This window comes from Podarcis liolepis (assembly GCF_965112155.1).
Source record: "Podarcis liolepis genome assembly, chromosome: 17".
In the NCBI taxonomy this organism is placed as follows: domain Eukaryota; kingdom Metazoa; phylum Chordata; class Lepidosauria; order Squamata; family Lacertidae; genus Podarcis; species Podarcis liolepis.
The window spans coordinates 29,158,249-29,186,011 of NC_139571.1; the positions used below are offsets into that span (position 1 = coordinate 29,158,249).

Sequence of the window (27,763 nt, forward strand, 5' to 3'; positions counted from 1 at the left end):
CAATAAAGCGAGATGAGTGCCGCAACCCCAGAGTCGGTCACGACTGGACCTAATGGTCAGGGGTCCCTTTACCTTTACTTTATACCTCTATAATACTTTCAGGGGTGTGGGTGGGTGTTTGTGGAGACCCAAGGAAGTGGAACGCAAACTAGGAAAAGATCAGAGGAGGAGCTGCAGCAGCTTCTTACCCCGATTCCTGTGAGAATCCTTCAAAAAGTGACCCAGTGCAGAATATCCTTATATGACTGCTGATACACATTACTCACGGGGTCACCAAGCCATCCATAAATTGCAAAGCCATGGGGCTGAACCTGTCCACCCTGCCATCAGTTGCCATCTGCACATGAAATCCACCTCCTGGGGGGATGATTTCTAACATTCCAAACCTCTGAGCAGACTGAAGCCACATTGCTTTGGGTTTAAAAGGCCATAGGAATCATTCTTCCTTTCACTCAGGCAACCACAAAATATAGTTTGGTCCCTACAAGAGAAATGACCAAACAATGCCCATGCCCATTGCTCACAAGAAGCAATGGCCAAGGGCATATAGATGTTCAGTGGATTTACAGGGCAATTCCCTTCCCCCTTTCCTAAGTTTTGATGAAATAGATTTGGAGAATACATTGTCAGTGTCCTGAAAACTAGGGGAATGTCACCATTCCCGCCACCCATTGCAGTTACTGCTTCAAAGATGGCAGTAAAGTTTTCAGTACAAGCCTATATAAGTTTTTGAGTAGACTAGGAAATGTGGTTCATGGGGCTAACACCCAGATAAATGGCTATAAGACTGCATCATTCGTGGTTGTGTTTTTGTTTTACCTTATTTTTCAACAACAACAACAACAACAACAACAACAACAACAACAACAACAATTTTAAACCCCGCCCATCTGGCTGGGTTGTCCCAGCCACTCTGGGTGGCTCCCAACAGAATATTAAAAACACGATAAAGCATCAGACATTAAAAACTTCCCTAAACAGGGCTGCCTTCAGATGTCTTCTAAAAGTCAGGTAGTTGTTTATTTCCTTGACATCTGATGGGAGGGCATTCCACAGGGCGGGCACCACTACCGAGAAGGTCTTCTGCTGGTTCCCTGTAACCTCACTTCTCACAGTGAGGGAACTGCCAGAAGGCCCTTGGAGCTGGACCTCAGTGTGGAGATGCTCCTTCAGGTATACTGGAGCGTCTCCACCTCCATTGTTCAGCCCAGACAGTGAGGTCCAGGACAAAGAGCTGCCGGAAGTCACCCTGAATGCCTCCCTCATTCTCTTAGAATGACAATGGTGCCCACCTGAGAAGTGCTGGATCCCACCTGAGAGGTGCCGGAACTGCATTCCGGTGAGTTCAGGCTAACCCCCCCCTTGTTTTGCCCCCCTTGCTTTGAAAGAACATTATATGCACCAGTATGCACAGTGACTGAACTGACAAGGCATCAGGAAAATCTATAGAGGTTTTCCTAATCTTGTTAGGAACTTCAGAAATTGCCTCATATTGTGTCAGGCCACTGGTCCCACTAACTCAGTATTGTCCACACTGACTCTCTAGGGCAGCGATTCTCAACCTTTGGGTCCCCAGATGTTGTTGGACTACAACTCCCATCATCCCTAAGCTCTGGCCTTGCTAGCTGGGGGTGATGGGAGTTGTAGTTCAACAACATCTGGGACCCACAGGTTGAGAAAGGCTGCTCTAGGGTTTCAGGCTGGAGATTTTTCCAGCTCTACCTGGAGACACTAAGAATTGACCCTGGGCAAGATCCTCTACTACTGAGCTTCTGGGGAAGCTAGAAAGAAAGTGCATAGCTACTGTACTGTATTAGAATCGAATTGCATACTGTGGACCAGCATAAATAGGCATAGACATGAAGAGTAGATAAATTCAATACGGATCATCAATGGCCTTTGTCAAAGAATGCCAACCCAATCAGGCCTTGGATGATTTGAGACTCTGAGGGACAGCTCCACCTTCTGCAGGATCTTATGCCTTTGCCTTGCCCTTCCCCATTGCCCTGAAGCGTCATGAAGCCTGTTGCCTGGAAGACAGTTTTGGAAAGGGTGCATGGGAGACATTGAAAGTCAGACGTTGAAAATGTGAATGAATATGGGGCATGGAAGAGGAACAGTATCTCCGTAGGTGAGAAATGAGGAAGGGACTGAGAGAGCAGACCCAGGTGAGAACATCAGGGGAGGATGCAGCAAGTGAGAGAGGTGATTCCCAACAAATACTTGTAGGTTAACTGTGGATGGTTTTATGCTGCTTTTGTGGAGCTAGTTGGCCTTCTGTCCAGGGCATTTTCATATCTGGCTTTATGCTCTGTCCTGTTTGGCTTTAAGCTTGGAATAAGTTACCGTATTTTTCGCCCTATAGGATGCACTGTTTCCCCTCCAAAAATGAAGGGGAAATGTGTGTGCATCCTATGGGGCGAATGCAGGCTTTCGCTGAAGCCTGGAGAGCGAGAGGGGTCAGAGCTGCAGGCTTCGCGCAGCTCTGTGCAACCCTCGGGAGCCCGGCGCGAAGTCGCGCCGGTCACCCAAGGGTTGCACAGAGCTGCCTGGAGTCCCGGGCTTCGCAGGGGGGGAAATAATTGTTTTCCCATTATTCCCCCCCCAAAAAAAACAAGGTGCGTCCTATGGAGCAGTGTGCCCTATGGGGTGAAAAATACGGTAGTTTATTTGTAAGGTTTCATACCTAGTTGAATGGATTGTTTGGTTGGGTGGCTGATATTCTTGTATTTCCTTACTGATATCATTTATGTGTAATTTTTCGTACTATGATTTTGAATGCTTAATGCGGTTCCCTTGATGTGACTTGTCTTGGATACTGTCTTATGGAAAAGGGACAGACATGAACAGTTGATCCTTCCCTTGAACTTTAGCACCCACCAATTTGTGAATGGGGAAAGGACCATATTATGTGTATGAGAGAAGGGGCAGTCACATGACTGCTTACCCACCTCTCTAAGAAGAAACTGCTCACAGCTATTTGAACTGGACTACAGGCAGAACTAGGCCTCGGATTCCATTCATTTCAAGATAAGTTCAGCGTGAGCAACACGATCTGAATTGTGCCGGGGGGAGGGAGAGTCAAAAGTACGGCTTCCCATCTACTGATTCCCACTAATAACCACCCACAACCACCACCAACTAGTAGTGTTCTGTCTTGTGACATCTGAGGCATCTCCAGCCTATCAGTATTTTGTGGGAGGGATTCAAATGCGTACTGAGAAATTTGGGTTTGCGCAATCAAATGGACTACAGTGCTCTGCCGCTCTAGCAAATCAAATGAATTTTTAAAAAGGAGCACTGTTTTTGATGTTAAGGGCAATGGGGAAATGCACTCAAAAGGGTGGAATGAATTAATGGTTAGCAGGAAGATGTGTAAACACCTTGCAAGGAAATGTACGAATGCTCGTTGTACAAACAAATCAGAACAAATGCACAATAAAGACCAGATAGACTCTAAGCATAAGCTTTGCACAAGCAAATCAGGATGAACGCTCAATAAACAGATTGTCTGGAGGAGCCCTCGGTCTTTGCTTATCTGTTCACAGCAAACCTTAAGACCGACCTGTTAGTGCCTTATTAAAGTACATTGAACAAGTTAATTCAAAGCACAGTGAGTTCCCTATGCATAAGGCTTGGAGACTTGGCGTCGAGTTTTAGAAGGAAAAAGCACACACACTTGCCTACTTCTTACAAGCTAAAATATTAAACACTTTAAATCACCAGACATTTTTTTGTTGTTGTTCCCCAACCAGTGGAACCTTTTTGATGTTTTCCGGGAAGAATTTCAAAGGATTTAATGCATAGTAGACCTGCAGATTTTTAAATTTAAAAGGCATGCATTAGTGGATTAACTGACCTAAGAAAAACAGCTTCTCAGAGTAACGAGAGCAGAAGCCATTCCTATGCCTACAAAGGAAATATAGAATCCATCTGGGGGCAGCTCTAAGTAAAACACAACATCTGTTGATCATTGGCAACACTCTGGCAGAGTTCCTGAAAATCAAGGGGCCTGAGTCATTTTCTGCCTTCTCACTTCAGACCTGAGACACACAGACGTCTGCATGTATGGAGCCAAGCCCTTCTGAGCCTGTAGCTTTGCTCCATTTAGCATATCAGCTCCACAAAGTGCAGAGGAAAGCCTCCCTACTGTTAGTTGGATGAAGCTCATGGGCTACCTCAAGGACAAGGTCAGGAAGGGATAGCCGATGAGCAGAAAGCACAACAGTGTGGCTCTCTGGGAGTATTGCAATCATTTTGATTCAAGTTAAAGTTTCCCCCTAGGAATAATTTTAAGACAAAGACAATTTTAAAAAATAAATGAAAATGCCAGTCCAGTTTCAAAATACTGTACTGAGAGTCAGATTATTAATTTCACTCTCTGGGATTCTGCAGAAATAGATCGGAATCACTGTGATGCAGTGCAACTTAGACTTTAAATGCCTAAGCAGAAAACAATGCTTTCAGGGGCTATTTCACCACACTGTGGGCTCACATCTCCTTTCAGTGACCTTCGCCGCTCTTGCCTGATGTTTCTTGGGGCACATAAAAAGGGATTGTGGTCCTTAATGAAGAGGGGAGCCCAAACTCTCCGCCTTTAATTACTCTTCCTCTCCCCAAGAGATGATCGCTTGTAGAAAACAAACAGGGCCATTCACATTAACGTCAGTGAAGAAACTTGCACTTGAGGCTGAATGAAAAGTGAGTCACGTAGTGGTGCTTTTGTGGTGAAGATATACAAGGCTGCATTTTCTATTAGAATTGTTTTTTAATCATGGGAAATGGACCTGGGAATGTTCCAATACATGTTAAGATTGTGACCCATCACTTCCTGGTTCACACCATGTTGTGGTTCCCTCTGGGCAGGAGAACATGTGCTGGACATGTGCTATCCAGAACCTTTATATGTGCTGGAGCATTTCCAGCTCATGTGGGCATGTTGGGTTCCCACTTATGGGACCTTCGGGATGTTGAAAAATGGTTGTGAGGACTGTTGTGAAAGGCGTCTTTGCTACCGAAAAGCAACAAACCCTCGGAACTCCCGTAAGCGCATGTCTTGACTTGACCTAACGCATCTGATGAAAACTATTAAGCTGAACAGATGAGGTTACAATTCACAGTCAAGAAGATCAGCTATTTAGTCTGCAATCCTACACATGCTCACTAGGGAGCTGAACTCAGTGGGACTTACTTCTGGGGAGGCGTGCCTATGGTTGCACTGAAAACTGACCATTAATACGATTTATATTTGACTTTGCTGAAAAATTATGACCACAACTACAGCAGTGGTACAGTTTTTGTTTGAGCCAAAGCACTGCAGGCTTTGATCCAGAAAAAACAACAACGCCCTGCACCTGTCTTGAACATAAAATAAGCCAGTCCCCCCTGAGTGACCACTGTTCCGATTCCAAGCCATCTGCCAACCATTTCCACAGTGCACTGATATTTTTGTGCTGGAAGTGAATAGTATTTCTCCCTCCTGCTTTTCCTCTGCTCTTCCACGGGTGTTTCAAGCATGCCGTGATACATGATAAGAAAGCCGGTGTCTGGGAAGTACAAATCCATCAGAACCCGATCTATCATGCTCTACAAGTCAAGGCATCTGTTTGCTACAAAGCGATGGAGTAAACAAATGAAAGAAAGATGAACTCAGCACAACTTCACTGCATATCTAAAGCTTGCCATTTGCGTCCGATGCATGTGCTGGAATCCTGAGCACCCTTTTCTTCTTCTTCTGCTCTCTCATCACACAGTCTCTCTCTCTCTCTTTCCCCCATCCACAGACAAAAGAGCCAAGGAAAATGAAGCAGACTTACTGCAATAGCTTGTAGCCTTTCCCTGTGCAATTCAGCCTCCGCCATCCTGGGAGAGAAGGATGCAGCAGAAGAGGAGAGAGGGAGGAGGAGGGGAGAAGACACTGCAGTCACCCAGGGAGTCGCACGCCCGAGTTAAGCCACAAGAGTATTTGGAAAGAAACGCCGAGCAGGATCCTAGCCGTGATAACAATGATAATCAGAATAAAAAAAAGCAGGCACAGCTGGAGAGACACTGCAGACAGGCTCAAGGGAAGCTAATTCCAACCACGGGGACCAGACTGGTGCCTGCCTGCCTGCCTCTTGCCTCCCAGCTGTAGGGCTGCTGCTAGCTGCATTTCATTGCTGCTGTCGCTGCTGCTTCTGTGCACTGTTGCTGTCACACAAGTATGTATGTATGTGCTCTGAAAGCAGCTGAGTCCAAGGGGATGGCTCGCATGGCTGTAATTTTTTGTTGGTGTCTGGGGTGGGGGGGAGCTCTTGCCGTTTCGCAGCGCCTTCGCTCCTCCTCTGGAGTGCTGGGTCAACCCAAGGAGGCTTGACATCAGCAGCGTACATAGTAATCAGAACCTGCATGAAACGGCAAGGGAGGAGAGAGAGAGAGAGAGAGAGAGAGAGAGAGAGAGAGAGAGAGAGAGAGAGAGAGAGAGAGAGAGAGAGAGATGGGAAGCCAGCCCAGCTACGGCACACAGCACAGCTTTGCAAGGGAGATTCAGGGAGGAGGTGGAGGGAAAGGTGGAGTTATAATAATAATAATAGTAGAATGTGGCATTCTGCCACTCAACAGCTATCGAGCCATTTGGAATCTCTCTAAACTGTTACAATATGGGCGAATTTGGAAAGGAAGAGAAAAGAAAGGCAGGAATGCCCAGTCTGCTGCTTGCTATATACTGACGCTTAAGTGGAGTTCTGTGATTCTTTCCTCTGTTCATTTTTAAAGCTAAAACAGCCTGCAGTAGGCTATATATCTGGGCAGCTTATCCCCTTCTCCTCCTGTCCCCACCCCTCTTCCCATCTCAAAATTGCTCTCTCCACTTCCTGATGTTTTCCCCTGACCTGGGGAGCCAGGGAGAAATATGGGGGATTCATCTCTTTCCTGCTACAGGTTTTTTTGTGTGCTTTTTAAAAATCAACTTGGGGAGAGCAACTTTGAGTTGAAAAACGATCAGAGGGGAAAGGGTTAAACAACCTCCTGCTGCCCAGCCACTTAGACACAACTTGGCCCAGGCTATTTTGGGTTGAAAAGGAAAACACACTGGGGGGGGGGGGAATCACGGCACTCCATATAATGTGTGGTTTATTTAAGAGAAATTATTCTTTCTTGCTGCTCTGTCCTAAGGGACTGAGGCCAGTTATAATTCACTCTTGGTTTATTCAAAATTTGCAATATGTAATATGGGGGAAAATGCTGGAGTATGCATAGTTTGATTTAGGGCACAATCTAGCAGCGATGGTGCAAGCCCTATTGAAATGGGCAACAGGGTGGATTTTTTCTCCTCTGTCAACTGACATCCACAGCTTGATTCTTTATTATTATTATTATTATTATTATTATTATTATTATTATTATTATTATTATTATCTTAATGCCCTTCACCCGAAGATCACAGGGAGGCTCACAACATAAAAATACAAAATGAGAACACAAAATATGTAATAAAATTTAATCAAAGATAAACAAATAACTCCACTCACACAAACGCATTTAAAAGGCCATGGATTGTTTAATCTGCCAATGCTCTGCTTATAGAGAAATGTTTTCACCTGGCACCTAAAGAGATGTGATGAAGGCGCCAGGCAAGCCTCCATGGCAGAGTATTCCACAAGCCACTGCAGAAAAGGCCCTTTCTTGTGTGGCCACCTTCTGGACCTCACGTAGAGGAGGCACATGTAGAAGGGTCTCAGATGATGAATGCAGAGTCTGGAATGGGGAGAGGTAGTCCTTGAGGTACTGTAGTCCTGAGTTGAGTAAGGCTTTATATATCAAAACTAGCACTTTGAATTGGGCCCAGAAACTAACTGCTAGTCAGTGCAGACAGACCAGGATCAATGTTATATGCTCAAACCATCTTGCCCCAGTGAGCAACCTGGCCACTGAATTCTGCACCAGCTGAAGTTTCCAAACCGTCTTCATTGCTATCATTTCTAGAAGGTGTTGTAAGTCTTCATAGAATTGTTTCTTCAGTTTCTTCAGCACCAGTAGTTGGTGCATAAACTTGGATTACTGTGATGTTAAAAGGTCTGCCTTGAATTCATATCGAGATCATTCTATCATTTTTGAGATTGCATCCCAGTACAGCTTACGCCACTCTTTGTTGACTATGAGGGCCACTCCATTCTTCTACGGGATTCTTGCCCACAGTAGTAGATATGATGGTCAGCCAAACTGAATTCACCAATTCCCATCCATTTTAGTTCACTGATGCCCAGGATGTCAATATTTATTCTTGCCATCTCATTTTTGACCACATCCAGCTTACCAAGGTTCATGGTTCTTACATTCCAGGTTCCTATGCAATATTTTTCTTTACAGTATTGGACTTTCCTTTCGCTTCCAGGCATATCCTCAACTGAGCGACCTTTTGGCTTTGGCCCATCCGCTTCATCAGCTCTGAATCTACTTGTACTTGTCCTCCGCTCTTCCTCAGTAGCATGTTGGATGCCTTCCGACCTGAGGGGCTCATCTTCCAGCGTCATAACTTTTATTTTATTTTTTTATTTGCTTTTTTTCCAGGGTAAAAATACAACATCATTGACACTACAAAAGCAGTTTTTACAGAAAAGAGAAAGATTTATAAAAAGAAAAAAGAAAGAAAAAAAAGAAAGAGAAAAAAGATTCACTTTTTCAAATCAATTTTCATAATCAACCAGACTTCCCCACATCCCCCATCCCCTGCTTTCTTTACAATAAAATAAACAGCAAATTAATACCTTATTTCAGTTGTTTTTGTGTTTTCATTTAGTTATATTATCCATAATTTATGCATTTCTAAATCTTAAACTTAAATTCTCTCATTTACCAATTTCAATACTGAGGCATATTTTTCCAAAGTACTTAGCAAACTGTCAACATTCATATAACTTATAGTGTTTTTGTAAATAGTCCTTAAATTTTTTCCAGTCCTCTTCCACTGCCTCTTCTCCCAGATCTCGAATTCTGCCTGTCATTTCGGCTAATTCCATGTAGTCGATCAGCTGCGAATGCCATTCTTCCAGCGTGGGTAACTCCTGTGCCTTCCAGTATTTGGCTATAAGGATTCTTGCTGCTGTGGTTGCATATAAAAAGAAAGTTCTATCTTTCTTTGGCACTCTCTGGCCCACAATGCCCAGGAGGAAGGCCTCTGGTTTCTTGTGAAAGGTGTATTTCAACACCTTTTTCAATTCGTTATAAATCATTTCCCAAAAAGCCTTCACCCTCGGGCATGTCCACCAGAGGTGAAAGAAAGTTCCTTCAACCTCCTTACATTTCCAACACTTATTGTCAGACAAATAATATATCTTTGCAAGTTTGACTGGGGTCATGTACCACCTGTATACCATTTTCATAATGTTTTCCTTTAAGGCACTACATGCCGTAAATTTCATACTGGTGGTCCACAACCTTTCCCAGTCTTCAGACATAATGTTGTACCCTATGTCCTGTGCCCATTTTATCATTGCTGATTTGACTATCTCATCTTGGGTATTCCACTTAAGCAGCAGGTTATACATTCTTGAAAGCACTTTCGTCTTGGGTTCAAGTAATTCTGTTTCTAGTTTTGATTTTTCCACCTGGAAACCAATTCTTTTATCTTTTTTAAAAGTCTCTAAGATTTGGGCATAGTGAAACCAGTCTCGCACCTTTCCTTTCAATTTTTCAAAACTCTGCAACCTCCAGTTATCACCATCTCTTTCAATTATCTCACAATATTTCAACCAGCCACTCTCCATATTACGTAGTTTTATAGCCTTAGCCTCAACCGGTGATAGCCACCTCGGGGTCTTACTTTCAAGTAAGTCCTTGTATTTAGTCCAGACAATAAGTAGAGCTTTCCTGACAATATGGTTTTTAAACAGTTTATGAGACTTTGCCTTGTCATACCAAAGATATGCATGCCACCCAAAAGCATTACTAAACCCTTCCAGATCTAGGACATCAGTGTTTTCTAGCAGGAACCAATCTTTCATCCAGCAGAGAGACGCAGCTTCATAATACAGTCTTAAATCCGGCAGGGCAAACCCCCCTCTTTCTTTTGCATCTGTTAAAATCTTAAATTTTATTCGGGGCTTTTTGCCCTGCCAGACAAACTTCGTAATGTCTCTCTGCCACTTTCCAAAACATTCCACCCTGTCCACAATCTGAAGGGTTTGAAACAAAAACAGCATTCTTGGCAAAACATTCATTTTTACTGCAGCAATTCTTCCTGACAAGGTAAGTTTCAATCTTGACCAAATTTCCAAATCCTTTTTAATTTCTGACCAGCATTTTTCATAATTATCCTTAAACAAATTCAGATTTCTCCCAGTCAAATTAACCCCCAGGTATTTCACTTTTGTAACCACATTTAATTCTGTTTCCTTCTGAAACCCATCTATTTCTAACGATGTCAGGTTTTTTGCTAAAACCTTAGTTTTTTGTTTGTTCAACTTGAATCCCGCCACCCGACCAAACTCAGAAATTAGTTCTAGAGCTCTTTTTGTACTGGTTTCTGGCTCCTGTAATGTCAAAACCAAATCGTCTGCGAAAGCCTTAAGTTTATATTGCTTTTCTCCGACCTGTATTCCTTCCACCAGCTGATCCCTCCTAATCAAGTTCAGCAACACCTCCAGGACAGAAATAAATAGCAAGGGTGATAAGGGGCACCCCTGTCGTGTCCCTTTTTCAATTTTGAACTCCTCTGTCACCACGCTGTTTACTATCAATTTGGCCTTCTGTTCTGAATAGATTGCTTCAATGCCGTTTTGGAACGCCCCTCCCACTCCCATCCCTTCCAAGTTTTTCTTCATAAATTTCCAAGATATATTATCAAAGGCCTTCTCCGCATCTATAAAGATCAAAACTGCTTTCGTATTCATATTTGTCTGTAGTAACTCCAAAACATCTATAATGTTCCTGGTGTTGTCAGACAAATGCCTACCAGGGAGAAAGCCTGCTTGGTCCTTATGAATTACTTCATTCAAAACTTTTTTCAGTCTATTTGCTAAGATGTCAGCAAAAATTTTATAATCCACGTTTAGGAGTGAGATGGGACGATAATTTTTAAGTTGGGTCTTTTCAGATTCCAATTTTGGTATCAGGGTGATGAATGCTTCTTTCCACGATTCTGGTGCCCCCTTCCCTTCCATAATCTGGTTGCAGACCTCCATTAATGGCTGTATCAAATAGTCCATCAGTGTCTTATAGTATTTGGAGGTAAGCCCGTCTGGGCCTGGGGATTTGCCTATTTGCATATTCTGAATGGCTCTTTCAATTTCCTGTTGTGTTATTCTACAGTTCAGGGCTGTTCGTTTGTCTTGTGTTAACTTTTGCAGGCCATAGCTCTTTAAAAAGTTATCTATTTCCGTCTCTGCTTGTGGTCCTTGAGTATATAGCTTTTTGAAGTATCTCTGGAAACACTTTCTAATTTCTTCTGGTTTCTGAATACATTCTCCTTCAACCTCCAGATTGGTAACAAAGTTCAATTTTTGCCTCTTCTTCAGCTGCCATGCCAGCAGCTTCCCACATTTATTTGCCGATTCAAATGATCTTTGCTTCATCTGTTTAATTTTCCATTCAATTTCTTGGTTTATCAATTTTGTATATTGTGTTTGGTAAAATTTTATTTCTCTTAAGACTTCTTTTGATTTTGGGTTTAGTCTCAGTCTTTTTTCTCCATCTCTTATTTTATCCAAAATCTTGTCCTTTTTACCATTCCAGAGTTTCTTCTTAATAGTGTTCTGTTGTATCAGAAACCCTCTCATAACGGCTTTGCTCGCGTCCCAGACTGTTTTCTTTTCCACTGAGGTGTTCAAGTTTATTTCAAAGTAGTCCTTCAACTTTTTTGGGCCTTCTTCACGATCTCCTGATCTCTAAGCAGATGGTCATTCATTCTCCATCTGAAGGATCCAGCTGGTGTAAGTCTCAAGTCCATTTTTAAAGCATTATGGTCGGAGCAACTTTTATATGCCTGTTGTCTTTGTCCATGGAGTTTTCTTGGCAGGGATACTGGAGTGGCTTGCCGGTTCCTGCTCCAGGTGGATCATGTTTGGTCAACACTCTCCACTATGACCTGTCCATCTTGGGTGGCCCTGCATGGCATAGCTCATAGCTTCTCTGAGTTATTCAAGCCCCTTCGCCATGGCAAGGCAGTGATCCATGAAGGAGAAATTATAGGGTAGTTGGTTATAAATGTTTAAATGAGTAAGAAATCAATAAATATTCTTAGAAGATAGCCCAAAGGCCAAACCACCCAGGCAACCTATGTTCTGGCAACCTAGGTATGCCAGCATTTTGTGGACTCATTGGCTCACCAAGATAGTCAAGTTACCAAGTAGTTATGTCACAATATAGTAGTTAACCACTTTGAAGTGGTGATCTCTCTTAGTCACCCATAGCACTTAGCGATGCCAGATAAGCAAAGACAAGTTCTCCTGTAGAGCAAGTGACTGGAAAGAAGGTTGGAACATGTCCTCAATGTTTGGCTTTGCCTGGCTTTGCAATTTGTGTCTGGAGGAACATAATCCTTCTGCTCCCTTTAATTTTATTTTAAAGCGCCTACTTATAGTTGCCCAGAAATCCTTCAGTTGAAATCTTATGGTTTTGTTTTTACAAAATTGACCAGCTAGAGGAACAGGCAGATTGACTCCACCCTTCCTTGACACTTGGCACATGGCTGGCTACACCCTTAATGGGAAATGATGGCATTAAACACGGAATATTTCAGCAAGAACAAGAATTTGACACATCTTAACTTGTTGAAAATAGGCCCTTGATCAAAGAATCTGGAAGGCGTAGGGTGGAGATTCAGGGTGGTTATGGCCATTCTTCAAGAGTGCCAACCTAGTTTAAGAAATAACACATGGTTTTAAAGATATTTACATTCTGTTGAATTTGGCCTGATTTAAATGGGACAAAATGTAGAAGGTACTTGGGGGCACAGACCGAAGATCATAGAATCATAGAATGGTAGAGTTGGAATGGACCAGAAGGGTCATCTATACCAACCGCCTCACCTCCTCACCCAATCTGGGGCTCGAACCCACAATCCTGAGATTAACAGTCTCATGCTCTACCAACTGAGCTATCCCAGGCAAAGGACCCCTGGTTAAGTCCAGTCAAAGGTGACTATGGGGTTGCAGTGCTCATCTCGCTTTCAGACCGAGGGAGCCGGCGTTTAGCCACAGACAGCTTTCCGGGTCATGTGGGCAGCATGACTAAACTGCTTCTGGCTCAACAGAACACCGTGATGGAAACCAGAGCGCATGGAAACACCGTTTACCTTCCCGCCGCAGCGGTACCTATTTATCTACTTGCACTGGCATGCTTTCGAACTGCTAGGTTGGCAGGAGCTGGGTTAGAGCAATGGGAGCTCACTCTGTCACGGCAATTCAAACTGCCGACATTCTATAGGCAAGCCCAAGAGGCTCAGTGGTTTAGACCACCGTGCCACCTGCATCCCTATTATCCCAGGTACCCCAGTACAAGGCCCGTAATCTTGTGCCTTGTAAAATACCAGAGACAATACTGAAGGTTAATAATAATAATAATAATAATAATAATAATAATAATAATACTGTCCCTATTTTCATCTGATGAATCTTGGAAGGTAAGTTATAAAGAAGTACAATATATTAAATTCTACATAGCTTAGTTGGCTTTATTCTTTGGTAAGGCGCAGCCTGCTCTAGGAAATCTGTTACACAATAGATTCTCCCAACAGAAGCAAATGCGACCACACAGAATACTAGACTCTTCTATTTCCGAGCTGGAGCCCAAGTGGCAGAGAGCCAGTTCAGACAAACGACGAGATTAGAAACACACTGGAATGGCTACAGTTTAATTCACCCTTCAAGGAACCTGATCAGGAAAGCAAGAGGGACAGGCAAAAGGAAGAACAATTGGTGCCAAATTCATACCGCAGACCTGGTGCTGAGCTCCCTAACAATGAGCGGAATCCGTGCCACTATTTCCGATGCATAAAAGGGCTAGAGATTTAGGGCTAAACTAGATGCATTGGTGGCAGAACGTGTGCAAATGTTTGGTTGTTAACCAAATTAATATAAACTGGAGGTTGTGGGTGATTTAAGGAATGGAACTAAGGGTGGGGGACAGGGAAGTAGGAAGGGGGGAGTGGCTCACCCTGGGTGTCATCTCTGAGGGGGGTGACAAAATCCCCCCTGGGCGGATCGCCATGCTGCCCCCCCTGGGCGCTGATCGCCATGCCAATTGCCCCCTAGGCAGATCGCTGCACTGATTGCCCCCTGGGTGTCGATCGCCCCCCCCTCGGGCAGCTTGCCCCGCCCCCCGGGTATGTGTGCCACTCCTGGTGCCCGAACGGCTAGTTCCGCTGCTGGTGGGGGAGCTGAAATCTTCTTCATGCTACAGCTTCATCTCAACCCCTACACCTGTTTGCTTTTCTTCTACTGAGCATTTGAGTCTTGGGGCCCCACTGGTCAGTTATGTAAAAATTAAACCATAAGGAAAGGTAAATTGAGAGACTGGGGATATATCACTCCATACATCACCAGCTGCTGCCATGCTCTGCTTCCTACTACACCAAATGCACCCTTTGAGCAGTCGGACTCTGCCTCTTCAGGGTCTGAACCTCAGAAGGTCTGGAAACTTAACATCCAAGCATGAGCTGCGCCATGTTGACCATCTTTAGGATTTGTTGACCATCTTTAGAAAGAAAGAAAACTTCACCAGAGGCATGGAATGGGAGAACGCTGTACTGTTTTTAACACTTGATTGGGAGCCGCCCAGAGTGGCTGGGGAGACTCAGCCAGATGGGCGGGGTATAAATAATAAATTATTATTATTATTATTATTAACCTAAAGTACAACCAAATGGGGACTGAGCATACTCATCATCATCAATTTATTTGTATGCCGCCTTTTCACAGTTTAAACAATGCTCAGGGCGGCTTACAATATGAAAAGATTGACATAAATATAACCATAGCAAAGTAGTCATAAAAATAAATAAAACACACCAAAAACTGCATAACCAAACTGATCAATATCCACATAACAATAGAAATACAAATAATTAATATCTATAATATTAAAATTAATTAAAATTAATACTCAGTGGGCACAGAATGCTAATGGTGTATTGGGGATGATAAACAAGGGTTGGGAGTGAGAAAAAGAATACCTTGAAAAAATACATGTCTGTCTGGAATCCTGAAAAGGAGCACTATACACTGCAAGATTTTGTTGAATGCGCCACTTTGTGTGTGTGTGTGTGTGTGTGTGTGTGTGTGTGTGTGTGTGTTTGTGTATGTACAGTGGTACCCTGGGTTACATACACTTCAGGTTACAGATGCTTCAGGTTACAGACACCGCTAACCCAGAAATAGTGCTTCAGGTTAAGAACTTTGCTTCAGGATGAGAACAGAAATTGTGCGGCGGCGGCGCGGCGGCAGCAGGAGGCCCCATTAGCTAAAGTGGTGCTTCAGGTTAAGAACAGTTTCAGGTTAAGAACGGACCTCCGGAACGAATTAAGTACTTAACCTGAGGTACCACTGTGTGTGTGTGTGTGTGTGTGTGTGTGTGTGTATGGCACAGCACCTTTTGGGGGAAGGTGAAGATGCCAGTGGAGTTTAATTCTTATTTCCTCAGAGAAGGATGCAGTCCAACAAAGACTAGCACTTCAGATTTCCCACACCTTGTTGGCAATACTATCTATTTGACTTTCCCATCTCAAAAACTGCCACCTGCCTTTCCATGTTAAGTTCCCCAGTGGTCCCCATTTGTGGGTTTTCAGCAAATGCGTACCATGCAGGTATGACATATGTCACCATCCCGTGATCCAATTATTGTTACTATTCAGAAAGGCAGAAATAGCCCAGCCAGCCAGTCTCGAAGCATTGCAAGACTGCAGTATTCCCAAAATATTATAATGGGCTTTTAATGGGGGGAAAGTATCCCCCAAGGCCCTTTAGTCAGAACAGCTGAGTGATAAGCACTGCCACATTCCCTCTGATCTTTCCCCAAGAAAACATTAGCTACTAAAATGAGAGCAATGATAAGCAAAAGTGGCTAAGAGGCAAATCACCCATCTACATGCGGTAGCACTTCCCTAAAATTTAATGTTATTAATGATGTGTTATTTTATGGGCAGCCAGTGTCCTCTACAAGCATGGTGGTGCTACAAGTTCTATATCAACTTTAAACATCTAATAAAGCCCACTCAGGGGGACCTTAAGGCTAGCAGAAGCAAGCAGTCGCACTTGTGTGTGTGTGTGTGTGTGTGTGTGTGTGTGCTTTGAATGACTCTCCATGGACAAGCACTCTGTACTCTGCTGTGCAGAAACTTGACCTCCAATTCCTTGAGAGTTTTCTTTCTCCCATGAAAGGGGCTTCTGTCCCCCCCCCCCCCGTCACATTCACAGGGCATTTCAGGATATGGATGCCGGAGAATTACGATGGAAACAGAAACAGGAGCGTAAATTCCATGCCCACCAAGTGCCTCAATTTTCCAGGGAATGTCCTGGAATTAGAAAGCTATTCCAGCTTCTGATTTGATCCTGGAATGTCCCTATTTCTCTTTTTAGTGCTGCCACCACCAGGCTGAGACAGGATGATGAGCTGGCGCTTGTCCGGAGCGGTAGTGGCAAGGGAAAGGGAGCGTTCTGTTGCCTCTCCATGACCTCTCCATAACCACTGCTGCCTGCCTCCTCTCTTGGGCAACTCCTAGCGGCTGCTGGAGAGCAGGCAAGGAAGAGGCAAGGCTGCTGCTGCTGCTGAGACCCAGCCTCGTGTGAGGGGAGCGGAGTGCAAAGAGTCTTGATTATTTAAAAAATGCTTTGTGCGTCCGCATATAATATTGCCCCTTTCTAAAATGTATTTATTGGTGTGTGTTTTCATTTCGGTAAATCTACCAAAGAATAGAATAGAATAGAATAGAATAGAATAGAATAGAATAGAATAGAATGGGGATTAAGGTGTTTTCTCAAGACAGCGGAGGGCATGTGTGCCCCATTGTTGTGGTAGAGGCGGCACTTGCCCTTCTTCTGATAAGAAATGCTCTACAGGGTGGGGAGGGGCCAAAATACCTCTGTATTTTAATACTCTGTTGGAAGCTGCACAGAGTGGCTGGGGAAACCCAGCCAGATGGGCGGGGTATAAATAATAAATTCTATTCTATTCTAAAAAATGGTGGGCCAAGGAAGGTCAGTTGTGGGGGAATGAGAAATGTCCCTATTTTCACCTGAAGAATGTCGGAGGGCATGAAATTGCCAATCTCAGCTTCTTCGCCCCGTTTTCTTATGAATGGCTGCAAATTTTAAAAGTGCTACCAAACAAAATGGCAGAACATTGGTGATCAGACCACCTGTGGTTTTTTTTTTGAAAGGGGCAAATACAACTGTACTTCCCCCCTCTGTGGGCATCATGACTACAATGCAAGAAGCGGAGGTTTAACCCATACTATCTTAATCAACCCCTTTTAACTAACCGGACTTGTTTTTTGCCCCACAGGAGGAAATATATTACTATAGGTTATTGTTTCTGCTTTCCTCCCCCCCCCCCCACATTTTTTATTTCTGTTTTTTTCTACATTTGAATTTAGACTGCCACCAGGAGAGGAAATGGCATATCTATGAGTCTGTATCAGATATCGAAGGCTTGTTTAATTTTGCCCTATGTGTTTGACTTTCCAAAATGTAAATTCCTGTAGTGCTTGTTTGCAATTCATGAGATAATTCCTATCGAGATCTGGCAATGATGCAACTATGCCAATAGCCTGAAGCTTTAGGAAGTGGTGGTATTATACCTTTTTTTAGTTTCTCTTTACCTTGCTACATGTATGCAGTGCTCTCTTACTCAGGTCCATGATTACAAATGACAAGCAAAAAGAAAGGAAGCATTTTGATATACAAAATCCTTTAAGAAAACCATTGTACTTATTCCTGCATTACTGACATCCTACCGTGCTGGTCAGCAAGTTATTTCATATTTAGTAAGGCTTCGGTTGAAGACAACAAAACATGTCTCCATAACTGGGATTTCAGGTGTTAGTTCATGGCTTACTAGCAGTACATGTGAAAAAGATCTAGGAGTCTTGATAGACCACAAGCTTAACATGAGACAACAGTGTGATGCAGCAGCAAACCCCCCCTCCCACCAAAATCTAATGCTAATCTAGGCTTCATCAACAGAAGTCTATTGTCCAGAGCAAGGGAAATAATAGTACCACACCTGGAATACTGTGTCCAATTTGGGGCACCACAATTTAAGAAGGATGTTGGCAAGCTAGAACATGTGCAGAGGAGGGCAACCAAGATGATGAAGAGTCTGGAAACCAGAATTTATGGGGAGCACTTGAAGGAGCCGGGTATGTTTAGCCTGGAAAAGAAGAGACTGAGAGGAGATATGATAGCCATCTTCAAATATCTCAAGGGCTGTCACATGGAAAAGGGAGCATGATTGTTTTCTCCTGCTCTGGAGGGTAGGACTTGAACAAATAGCTTCAAGTTGCAAGAAGGGAGATTCCAACTAAACATCAGGAAGAGCTTTCTGATAGTAAGAGCTGTTTGACAGTGGAACAGTCTCCCTTGGGAGGTTGTGGGCTCTCTTTCCTGGGAGGTTTTAAGCAGAGGTTGGATGGCTGTCTGTCATGGATGCTTTAGCTGAGATTCCTGCATTGCAGGGGCTTGGACCAGATGACCCTCTGGGTCCCTTCCAACTCTACAATTCTATGTCACTCGAGTTTACAGCAGGAGTGTGGAACCTGCAGCCCTCCAGATATTTGTGGACTCCACCACCCCGACCACTAACTGGTGCTGATGGGATAGGCATTTGAGTCTAGCATCATCTGGAGGACTGCAGGATTCCCTCCCTAATTTGCAGTCCGATCTTCTGATTCTTCAACAACAACAATTTATTTATACCCTGCCCATCTGGCTGGGTTTCTCCAGCCACTCTGGGCGGCTTCCAATGGAATATTAAAATACAATAACCTATTAAACATTAAAAGCTTCCCTAAACAGGGCTGCCTTCAGATGTCGTCTAAAAATCACAGTATGGCTTACTCTCAAGCAAGAGTGCGTAGAACTGCAACCTGGCAGCTGGGTTATATCCATGTTTACTCAGGAGGAGTAAACAGAAGTAGGAGTTACTCAGAACTAGCTTCCAACAGGTATAATAAGCTTGCAGCCTAGTTTCTATTTATACCCCTAGGAATGCCACTCCACTATGTTTACATACTTCAGTTTCATTTTTCTGCCTGCTATGATACTATGCAGTGATATAACTCCTCTGCACGCTGGAAAACTGTTGAGGGGCGCTACTAGAAGTTTCCTTCTGACAATCAGTGGGCTTTCCTGGTGACAGCAGCAGGCTTGAACCCCAACACTCTGAGCAATATCGGGTGGCTGACACATAACCACCATTTAAATTTCCCACATTGGCCATGATGCAGCATGCCTCTGGAGCATTCTGGGAAGTTAAAATGGTGGCTAGACATATTTGACTAGTGCTGATTAAAAAAGGGTGGCTTGAGGAAGAAATCAATAATGCTGGGTGGTGGAATATCTACCCCAGTATGTTTTGCAATGACACCAGTCCTGCCTCCAAACATTCAGGACTGGAATTTACAGCCATTAAGGTGGCACCACACTAATAAACACATTTTTTAATACGCAGTTTTGACTAATGTACACATTTTTTGCAAAACAGGTTTCCCTAATGTATTGCATTATGTATGTTGCTTTCACCAATATCTTCATTTATGTGCACATTTATTCCTAATAACGTGCATTTTTGCAACATTGGTTGGCTGGAGAAATGTTTTGCAAAATTCATAGAATTGTGAATTTCAAATGACAGCTGTATTTCGGTTCATGTATTGTTTCAGAAAGTGTCTGTTAGATAGATTTGGCTTTAATTTTATTCTGAATTAGATTTCCCCTCCAACCAAAAGCTACTGTATACAATCAGTTAAAATGCAAAAGATTACCATTTTAATAAACTAAACAGCAATCATAACATTTTCACCATTGCACAATTAATATTCCATAAAATAACTGGGTCATGCTTTATGTAGGGGATGGGTGAATCTGTCAATTTTGGCTTCTCTCAGTTTCTCATTTAGGTTTAGTGCTCGACATTCCCAGATAAGTTTGCAATTTTTGTTAAATGAAAATCCTTGTGCAAATTCACCAGTGTTTTGGTGTGAATGTCTTCTAATATTCAGTTTTTTGATGCAATTCTGCATAATATATATATATATTATACTATTTACACTACTCTGTGCATTATTGTACAAATTACTTTTCTGGAGAACAGATTTACAAAATTCACAATTGCAAATTTTGAAGGATGGCTTCATTTGGTTCAATATTTGTTTGGGAAAGTGCATATTAAGTAAATTTGTCTTTAAATGTGAATGAATCTAATTTCTCCTCCATCCCTAGTTTCAGGGGAAGTCTTCTTAAACAAAAATGTCTTCAGCAGCAAGGTGCTAGGAACCTGTATTACTTCTTTGGATACGAATTCCAGAGGGCTGGAGCTGCAACGCTAAAAACCTGATTTCTAGCACACAGTACTCTCAGAAATTATTCATTAAGAACACACCCTTCATCTTTGTTGATCTCAGGGTGGGGTACAAGTACAGATTCCATAAAATTCCATAGAACAGCTGTAAATCACAAAAAACTAAGGTTACAATAGGAGATAATAAAAATTTATAGCCCACCCATCTTACTGGGTTTTGCCAGCCACTGTGGGAGGCTTCTAACACAAACCACAGAGCAGGCTGCAGTTTTACTAAAGCACTGAAAATTCATAGGAGGGACTGGTAAATCATCCATGCACCAAGTACATTTCCAAAAGGGATCAGATTCCACAGTTGTGGTACCACTACAGCAGGCCATTTTCACATTCCCACACAATGCATATCTGACACACACAGGGCTGGATTTAGGTTTGTTGAGGCCCTAAGCTACTGAAGGTAATGGGGCCCTTTATATGTCCAGCTGTCCTTTGTCAACAACAAATTGTCACTGCTTTTTGTGTTGAATATACCCTATATGGTAATTTATGGACCTAATAGGTATCTAAAGCCATTTGTGCATGTTGCCATGCAACCAGTCCATGCAGAATATTTAGATTTGATATCCTGCTTTATCACTACCCGAAGGAGTCTCAAAGTGGGTAACATTCTCCTTTCCCTCCCCCCCCAACAAAAACTCTGTGAGGTGAGTGGGGCTGAGAGACTTCAAAGAAGTGTGACTAGCCCAAGGTTGCCCAGCAGCTGCATGTGGAGAAGTGGGGAAGTGAACCCGGTTCACGAGATTATGAGTCTACCGCTCTTAACCGCTACACCACACTGGCTCTCTCTATATACATGTCGGCACCCTATATATAGAAATGAGCAAACCAATGATATTTTAGGGAGCAGGCTAGCAGGCAGGGCCCATTACTTACACCATAGGAGCCTACACAACAAAAAAACACTGTTGCTATATGTAGGTTTTACTTTATTTGTGTTTTTTTCTTATATTCTGGAAATGTACATTGAGGTTTTTTCCTTTACATTTTTTTGGGGCCCCCAAGAGAGTGGGGCCCTAAGCTATAGCTTGTTTAGCTTATACATAAATCCGGCACTGGACACACAGAAGAGGCTGCTCTGAAGATCTTTGGATATAAGGCAGGCATACGCAAACTCAGCCCTCCAGATGTTTCGGGACTACAACTCCCATCATCCCCAACCACTGGTCCTGTTAGCTAGGAATGATGGGAGTTGTAGTCCCAAAACATCTGGAGGGCCGAGTTTGCCTATGCCTGGTATAATGAGAGACCTTCCCTTGGGTATTTGAGTCCCAAACCGTTTAGAGCTTGGCTCTAAACCGCTATGGCTTCGTAACACTCTGCATTGCCTGCAGTCAAATCCACAAATCCCCAACTTATATCTGGGTAATGGAAATCATGCTTGCAATTGTACAGCATGTAACCTTCACATCTATTATGGAAAATGAATATCCGAGCAAGACTCTGTGGTTGGAACTCTTGGAACGACCGTGCTTTGCCAAAAGCTCACAGGAAAGTGAACAAAAAGGACATTCTTATTATTTTCTGGGCAAACAAAGAAGGCACTGAGTGGGGGGCGGGAACAAATGTGACAGCAGAGTAAAAGAAGCCACAGTCCTGTGTGGACATCAGGTCTGGCTGCAACGGCAACATTCATGTTAAAATAGCACTGTGAGTTAAACCACAGCTCACTCGTTAATTTTTTAAACAACAACAGCGCTTGGGAATATTTTCCAGTAGGCCCCAAACAGATGCGACTTCAGGCAGAGGAACAAGGGAGAATTTTGATTCAGTTCACATTTGAAGGCAGATCATCCCTTTTCTCACTTTATATAACAATATGCAAGAACTGAAAAACAGCCACCCTCTGAAAATAGTATCTCTCTGAATTTTGCAGCAAAGTTCTCCAATCAAGTAATGTACGGAAAATGTATATGCTGAGGTAAAGGGAGCATAAAAAGGTAAAGCTAAAGGACCCCTGACAGTTAAGTCCAGTTGCAGATGACTCTGGGGTTGAGGCGCTCATCTCGCTTTACAGGCTGAGGGAGCCAGCGTTTGTCTGCAGACAGTTTTTTGGGTCATGTGGCCAGCATGACTAAGCCGCTTCTGGCGCAACGGAACACTGAAACCAGAGCAGCGCATGGAAACGTTTACCTTGCTGCCAAAGCGGTACCTATTTATCTACTTGCACTGGCGTGCTTTCGAACTGCTAGGTTGGCAGGAGCTGGGACAGAGCAATGGGAGCTCACCCCGTTGCGGGGATTCGAACAGCTGACCTTCTGATAAGCAAGCCCAAGAGGATCAGTGGTTTAGACCACAGCGCCACCTGCGTCCCCTGTTGCTGCATGTAAACCCAAGTGCTCACTATACAGAATATATGCAAAGGGGGAACATGGCATGTGCCTCTCCAGGTGTGACCCATGTGCCCAGGACACATGCATCCAGTCCATGAGACTTCTGAGTCTCCCTGTACGTAAAAATTAGTTTGCACACATGTGCACACACACTACAATATGAAAAGCAAATCCAGAGTACCACATCTTGCTCCTGCTCTCCCCTGCTCACATTCTTAAACCAGTTATCATGACAGGAGCTGAAAAGGTTAACAGTTCAAGGCAGACAGAATGAACCTGGCCCCGAGAAAGGAGTCAATGGTTGCTGTCATCTGTTCCCAGAAGGCTGGCTCCTGGAGTGGCTGTCATTCCCCGGTGCTGAAACTAAAAAGCCTTATAAGGTAAAGCCTGAACAGACCGTTAAGCACTCTGAAGTGCTCTTCGGCGTTGGAAATCCTCCGGGGAATGCACTGCATACCCCTGGCAAAGATTACAGCATATTTCATGGCAAGCTCTCATAGTAACAACACAGATATTGAATCTCTGGCTTTCAAACTCTCCGAGCTGCCCTGTCAGAAATAGAACAGAGTTTCGTCCCTGTTTACTAGACTGCTTGGCCAAGGTGGTCTGGCTAGCTCATTCACTAAAACCCTGATCTGGAAAAACACACACACCCTTGAGCTTGAATATAATTCCCGCAGTAACCCCATTGGGTTTTTTTGTGGTTTTTTTGTATATAATTTTTATTAGTTTTCTTTTCTAACAACTGTGGTGATCACACAGGGTCCCCGGACTTTTAGCAGTCTATTGATCCCTGTACCACCACTGTGCTCGCTTCCCCCCTGCCACCAACTCATTACTCTCTGGTAAAACACTGGGTCCAGACAGTTGTTAAAAGTGAACCAAAAAAACAAGTTTATTTTACAAACATTAACAAGTTTATGGTTTCTCAGATAATATTCCTGTCAGTATCTTAACTTTAGTTTCTTTACCGGCCTATACCTTCCTAATACCTTCTGACTGATTATCTCAACTGTTTGACTGACTCCTCTTAACAAATTCTCTCACTCTCTCACACCAGAATAGCCCAACCCAAAGACTTATCTTCTCTGTCTCTTCTAACTCAAGACTGTCTTCTCAACCACTCTAACTCCTCCAAAAAACCTCTGTGCTTAAACACAGTTAACTCTACCCCTTGGGTTCCCATTGGTTAGTCATTTTACAATTAGTTAACCCTTTCCTTATGAACCCAGTATGATGTCACACACCTAGGAGGGCAAACGCCACAACAACAAATATCAAAATCATTTCCAAACATACATTCTACTTTCCACCCCCCCTTCCAGTTGACTTTCTTCATATTCCTCTCTGGTTTGTTACATTAAAAGATACAATCTGCTATTCCTTATCTGTCAAAATGCTATTACAATGTTATGCTTCATGCATTTGTAACCCTATTGTTTCAAAGCAATTGTTCAGGATTTGCCTCGGAACCATTCTGCTACTGGTTTTAAAAAGAGTCATGCACCCTGGAACTTTTCCAGAAAGTTACTGACTTAGAAAGACTCCAGTGAAGTTGTTGCTACCAAAAACATCCTAAGAAGTTGCACCCGTCTCAGAGATGCCATATTAAACTTCCTCTCTCTAAAATCCTAAAGATGTTGAACATGAACAGGACCAATTAAAATTTTAGTGAAAAGTCTCTGGTCCATTTTATCCCATGGCTGCCACTGAATTTTGCCGAAAGTGACACAAGGAATAACTCAATCTCTTTGTTAGGAAAATAAATTAATTACCCAAATCTGTAGAAATTTCAAAAAAGTTGAGATGAGATGGGCCAAAGTTCAGTGGCAGATAATCTTATCACAACTGCAACATTCATCAGGTTTCCCACAGGTGTTTTGCCTGAATAGGACACACTAATGATTTCATGATTTATGCATTAGGCAACATTTGGGTGTATATTTCTTATTTTAAGATTACATACAAATAACTTTCGCTTGCTACATTTTACAACTAAAAATTAAGTTAGTTCCCACATTTTCTACATCTACTTCTGCCTCAAAACTGGAAACTACTAATGCTAATAACCATTCTTCCGTAAAGCCTTCCAAAATTACTGTTCATTCAAATTTGTATGCACTTATAGAATTATAATCTGGAAACTGATCGTTCTCTCTCTATTTTGCCAACCATTTAAATGATAAATCTATGTTATTGTCCTAAATTATGATACAATTTGTAGTACAATATGTCATCAACACAGTTAAGGATTTTTTAAAAAGAAAAATTATAATACAATATCTTGTATTGTTTCAGTTTGTTTTGTTTCTTGTTTTAAAAATATACTCATGAAAAACCTTGAAAGATAAATAAAAAGAGCCGTATATAATTTACAAGTTTGCACAGTTACCAAACTAGCAATCAACAGTTATAGTCCCAAAGGACATGTTTTCCAAAGACATCTGATGTAAATACCCTCCTAATAAACAATACAGCTAATATCAAGGACAATTTGAAGAATGGGAGTTTCCAGTTGAAGAGTGGATTCACCCATTAAAGAAAGTGTCGCCTGCAGGATTTACAAGCCATTTGTCCATCCAGCCGGTGGCATTTTGTGTAACACACAAAGCCACTCTAATGTTACACAGTCAATAATAGTCAGGTCTGGTTCAGCTGAAGAGTTCAGCGATTCTTCTCTTTCAAGAGCAGTGCTGGTAAAATGGTTAGGAACAACAACAGCAACAAATTCCTACCCCATAACAAATTCCATTTATATCTCAGATCAATTAAATACATATGATGGAAAGATATGGTAGATTCATCATTGTCTCCAGAATTATAGGGAAAGATTCTGTGGCGGTGTGAGGAAATTCTGAATATCTGAAGAAAGTGTATTGACAGACCAGTCAGTGCCTTAATACTACAATCTTAAGCACACTTATCTTGGACTTCAGACCCTTCAAGTACAGTGGTACCTCGCAAGACGAATGCCTTGCAAGACGAAAAACGTGCAAGACGAAAGAGTTTTCCGTTTTTTGAGTCGTTCCGCAAGACGAATTTCCCTATGGGCTTGCTTCGCAAGACAAAACGTCTTGCGAGTTCTTGCGAGTTTGTTTCCTTTTTCTTAAAGCCGCTAAGCCGCTAATAGCCGCTAAGCCGCTAATAGCCGTGCTTCGCAAGACGAAAAAAACGCAAGACGAAGAGACTCGCGGAACGGATTGATTTCGTCTTGCGAGGCAGCACTGTATCCCTATTTTCTGGAAACAGTCCTAGATTTACAGATGCCATCCCTGTTTTTTATTTGATCCTGGAATGTCCCACTTTTCCTTTGGATGCCCCTATTTTCATTGGTGAAATGTGGAGTAGTTTATCACTACCCCAAGGAGTCTCAAAGCGGCTAACAATCTCCTTTCCCTTCCTCCCCCACAACAAACACTCTGTGAGGTGAGTGGGGCTGAGAGACTTCAGAGAAGTGTGACTAGCCCAAGGTCACCCAGATTACGAGTCCAGATTATGAGTCCTCCACTCTTAACAACACTAGCTGTTGGAGGGTATGGAATTTATGCCCAAGTAAGCATGCATAGATTACACTGCATAAGAGGAGCCTGCCAGATCAGATCAGCAATGTCACACATGACATTTTGCTTACTGGCAGTGTGATGTAGAGGCACAATATATGTGTAAACGTGGTAATGAGCCCCACATGCTTTTGAAGACCACCCCTCTCCAAAAAATAATAATAATCCCTGGGATGTTGTGCCTGGAATGTATGTGCAAAGCTGCTCATTCATATCTGAATCTGCTAAGCCTACCCACCAAAGGGAAATAGACTTTTGGTATCAAATGAAAAGGCAGCAGGAATGGGTGGGAAGGCATGTTGTTTAACAATGCAATATTGCTCAAATCAATTTTTAACTAAGTCATCTTAGTAGGTGGCTTCCCATTTTATAGTCAGAACAACTGGGGTTTTTTGTATTAATAGTTTGAAACACAACTTTCTATAGTTTCCGTTATAAAAACCACAGCTTCTAATGATATTGGATCAGGAACTGGCTTATAAAATGTATGCAAGAACACACAGGAATAGCTACTTGCCAGTCCATAGTATGGGATGTACAATACAATTATATGCGTTTTCAGTTCCTTCAAGTTTATGATTATTTGATCGTATATCAATAAATCTCCATATTAGGGATTTGGCATACTTAATGATGGGACTTCAAATTCCTTGAATTTTTTTTATTTATTTTAAAATATTAATTCCATGTGTCTGTGCTAGGAATCGAAGGAACAGAAAAAAACTTTCAAGCAAAGCCTTCATTGACTAATAATAGGGTTGCCATATTCCCCAAAGTGAAAATCATCCTACTTGCCATATGTCTGGGTTCTCCTGGATATTTTGCCGATCCAGCAAAAATCCGCCCAGACACCGTTTTGCAGCCCAACTCCCAGATGTATCTGGGGAAACCCAGGGGAAGGGCAGCCCTACTAATAAATGTGAAAGATTTGTATGCTGGTGAGCTGCTCTGTTGCTCCATTTCCTCCTTCACAGAAGGTTCAAGGTGTGTGGGAGAGCTGGTTCTGGTGGGTGGAAGGAGAAGGCTTTCTTGGATAAGACAGAAATAGATGAGATGCAGGAGAAATCTAGTTTTCTGTTCATTTTAATGAGAAGCCACATAATCTGCAGCTAGCTCCCGAAGCAACACACAAATTTTGCAATGCACTTCTCCAACCGCATACTTTGTAGAAAAATGCATATACTGGTTCATAAAGAGGCATACATCAGTAAAGGTAACCTACATTCTGTAGGTTAACCTTCTGTTAGGGACACCTGTATGCAAAGATGTGCATAGTATTAAAAAATGCAGACAAAAATGTGTTCAAGTGTTTGCACGAAAATG

General features: G+C 42.7%; 1 protein-coding gene across 4 annotated transcripts in view; it reads right to left on the reverse strand.

Moving 5' to 3' along the window:
- PALM2AKAP2 (PALM2 and AKAP2 fusion) overlaps positions 1-6,271 on the reverse strand; it is a 236,287-nt gene extending 230,016 nt beyond the window's left edge. For all 4 annotated transcript variants that reach the window (XM_083481379.1, XM_083481378.1, XM_083481376.1 and 1 more), the window contains exon 1: positions 5,817-6,271. In XM_083481379.1, coding sequence (XP_083337505.1) covers positions 5,817-5,861 — 45 coding nt within the window. In that variant the 5' untranslated portion in view covers positions 5,862-6,271. The remainder of the gene's footprint in view (positions 1-5,816) is intronic.
- Positions 6,272-27,763: the final 21,492 nt, after the last annotated feature.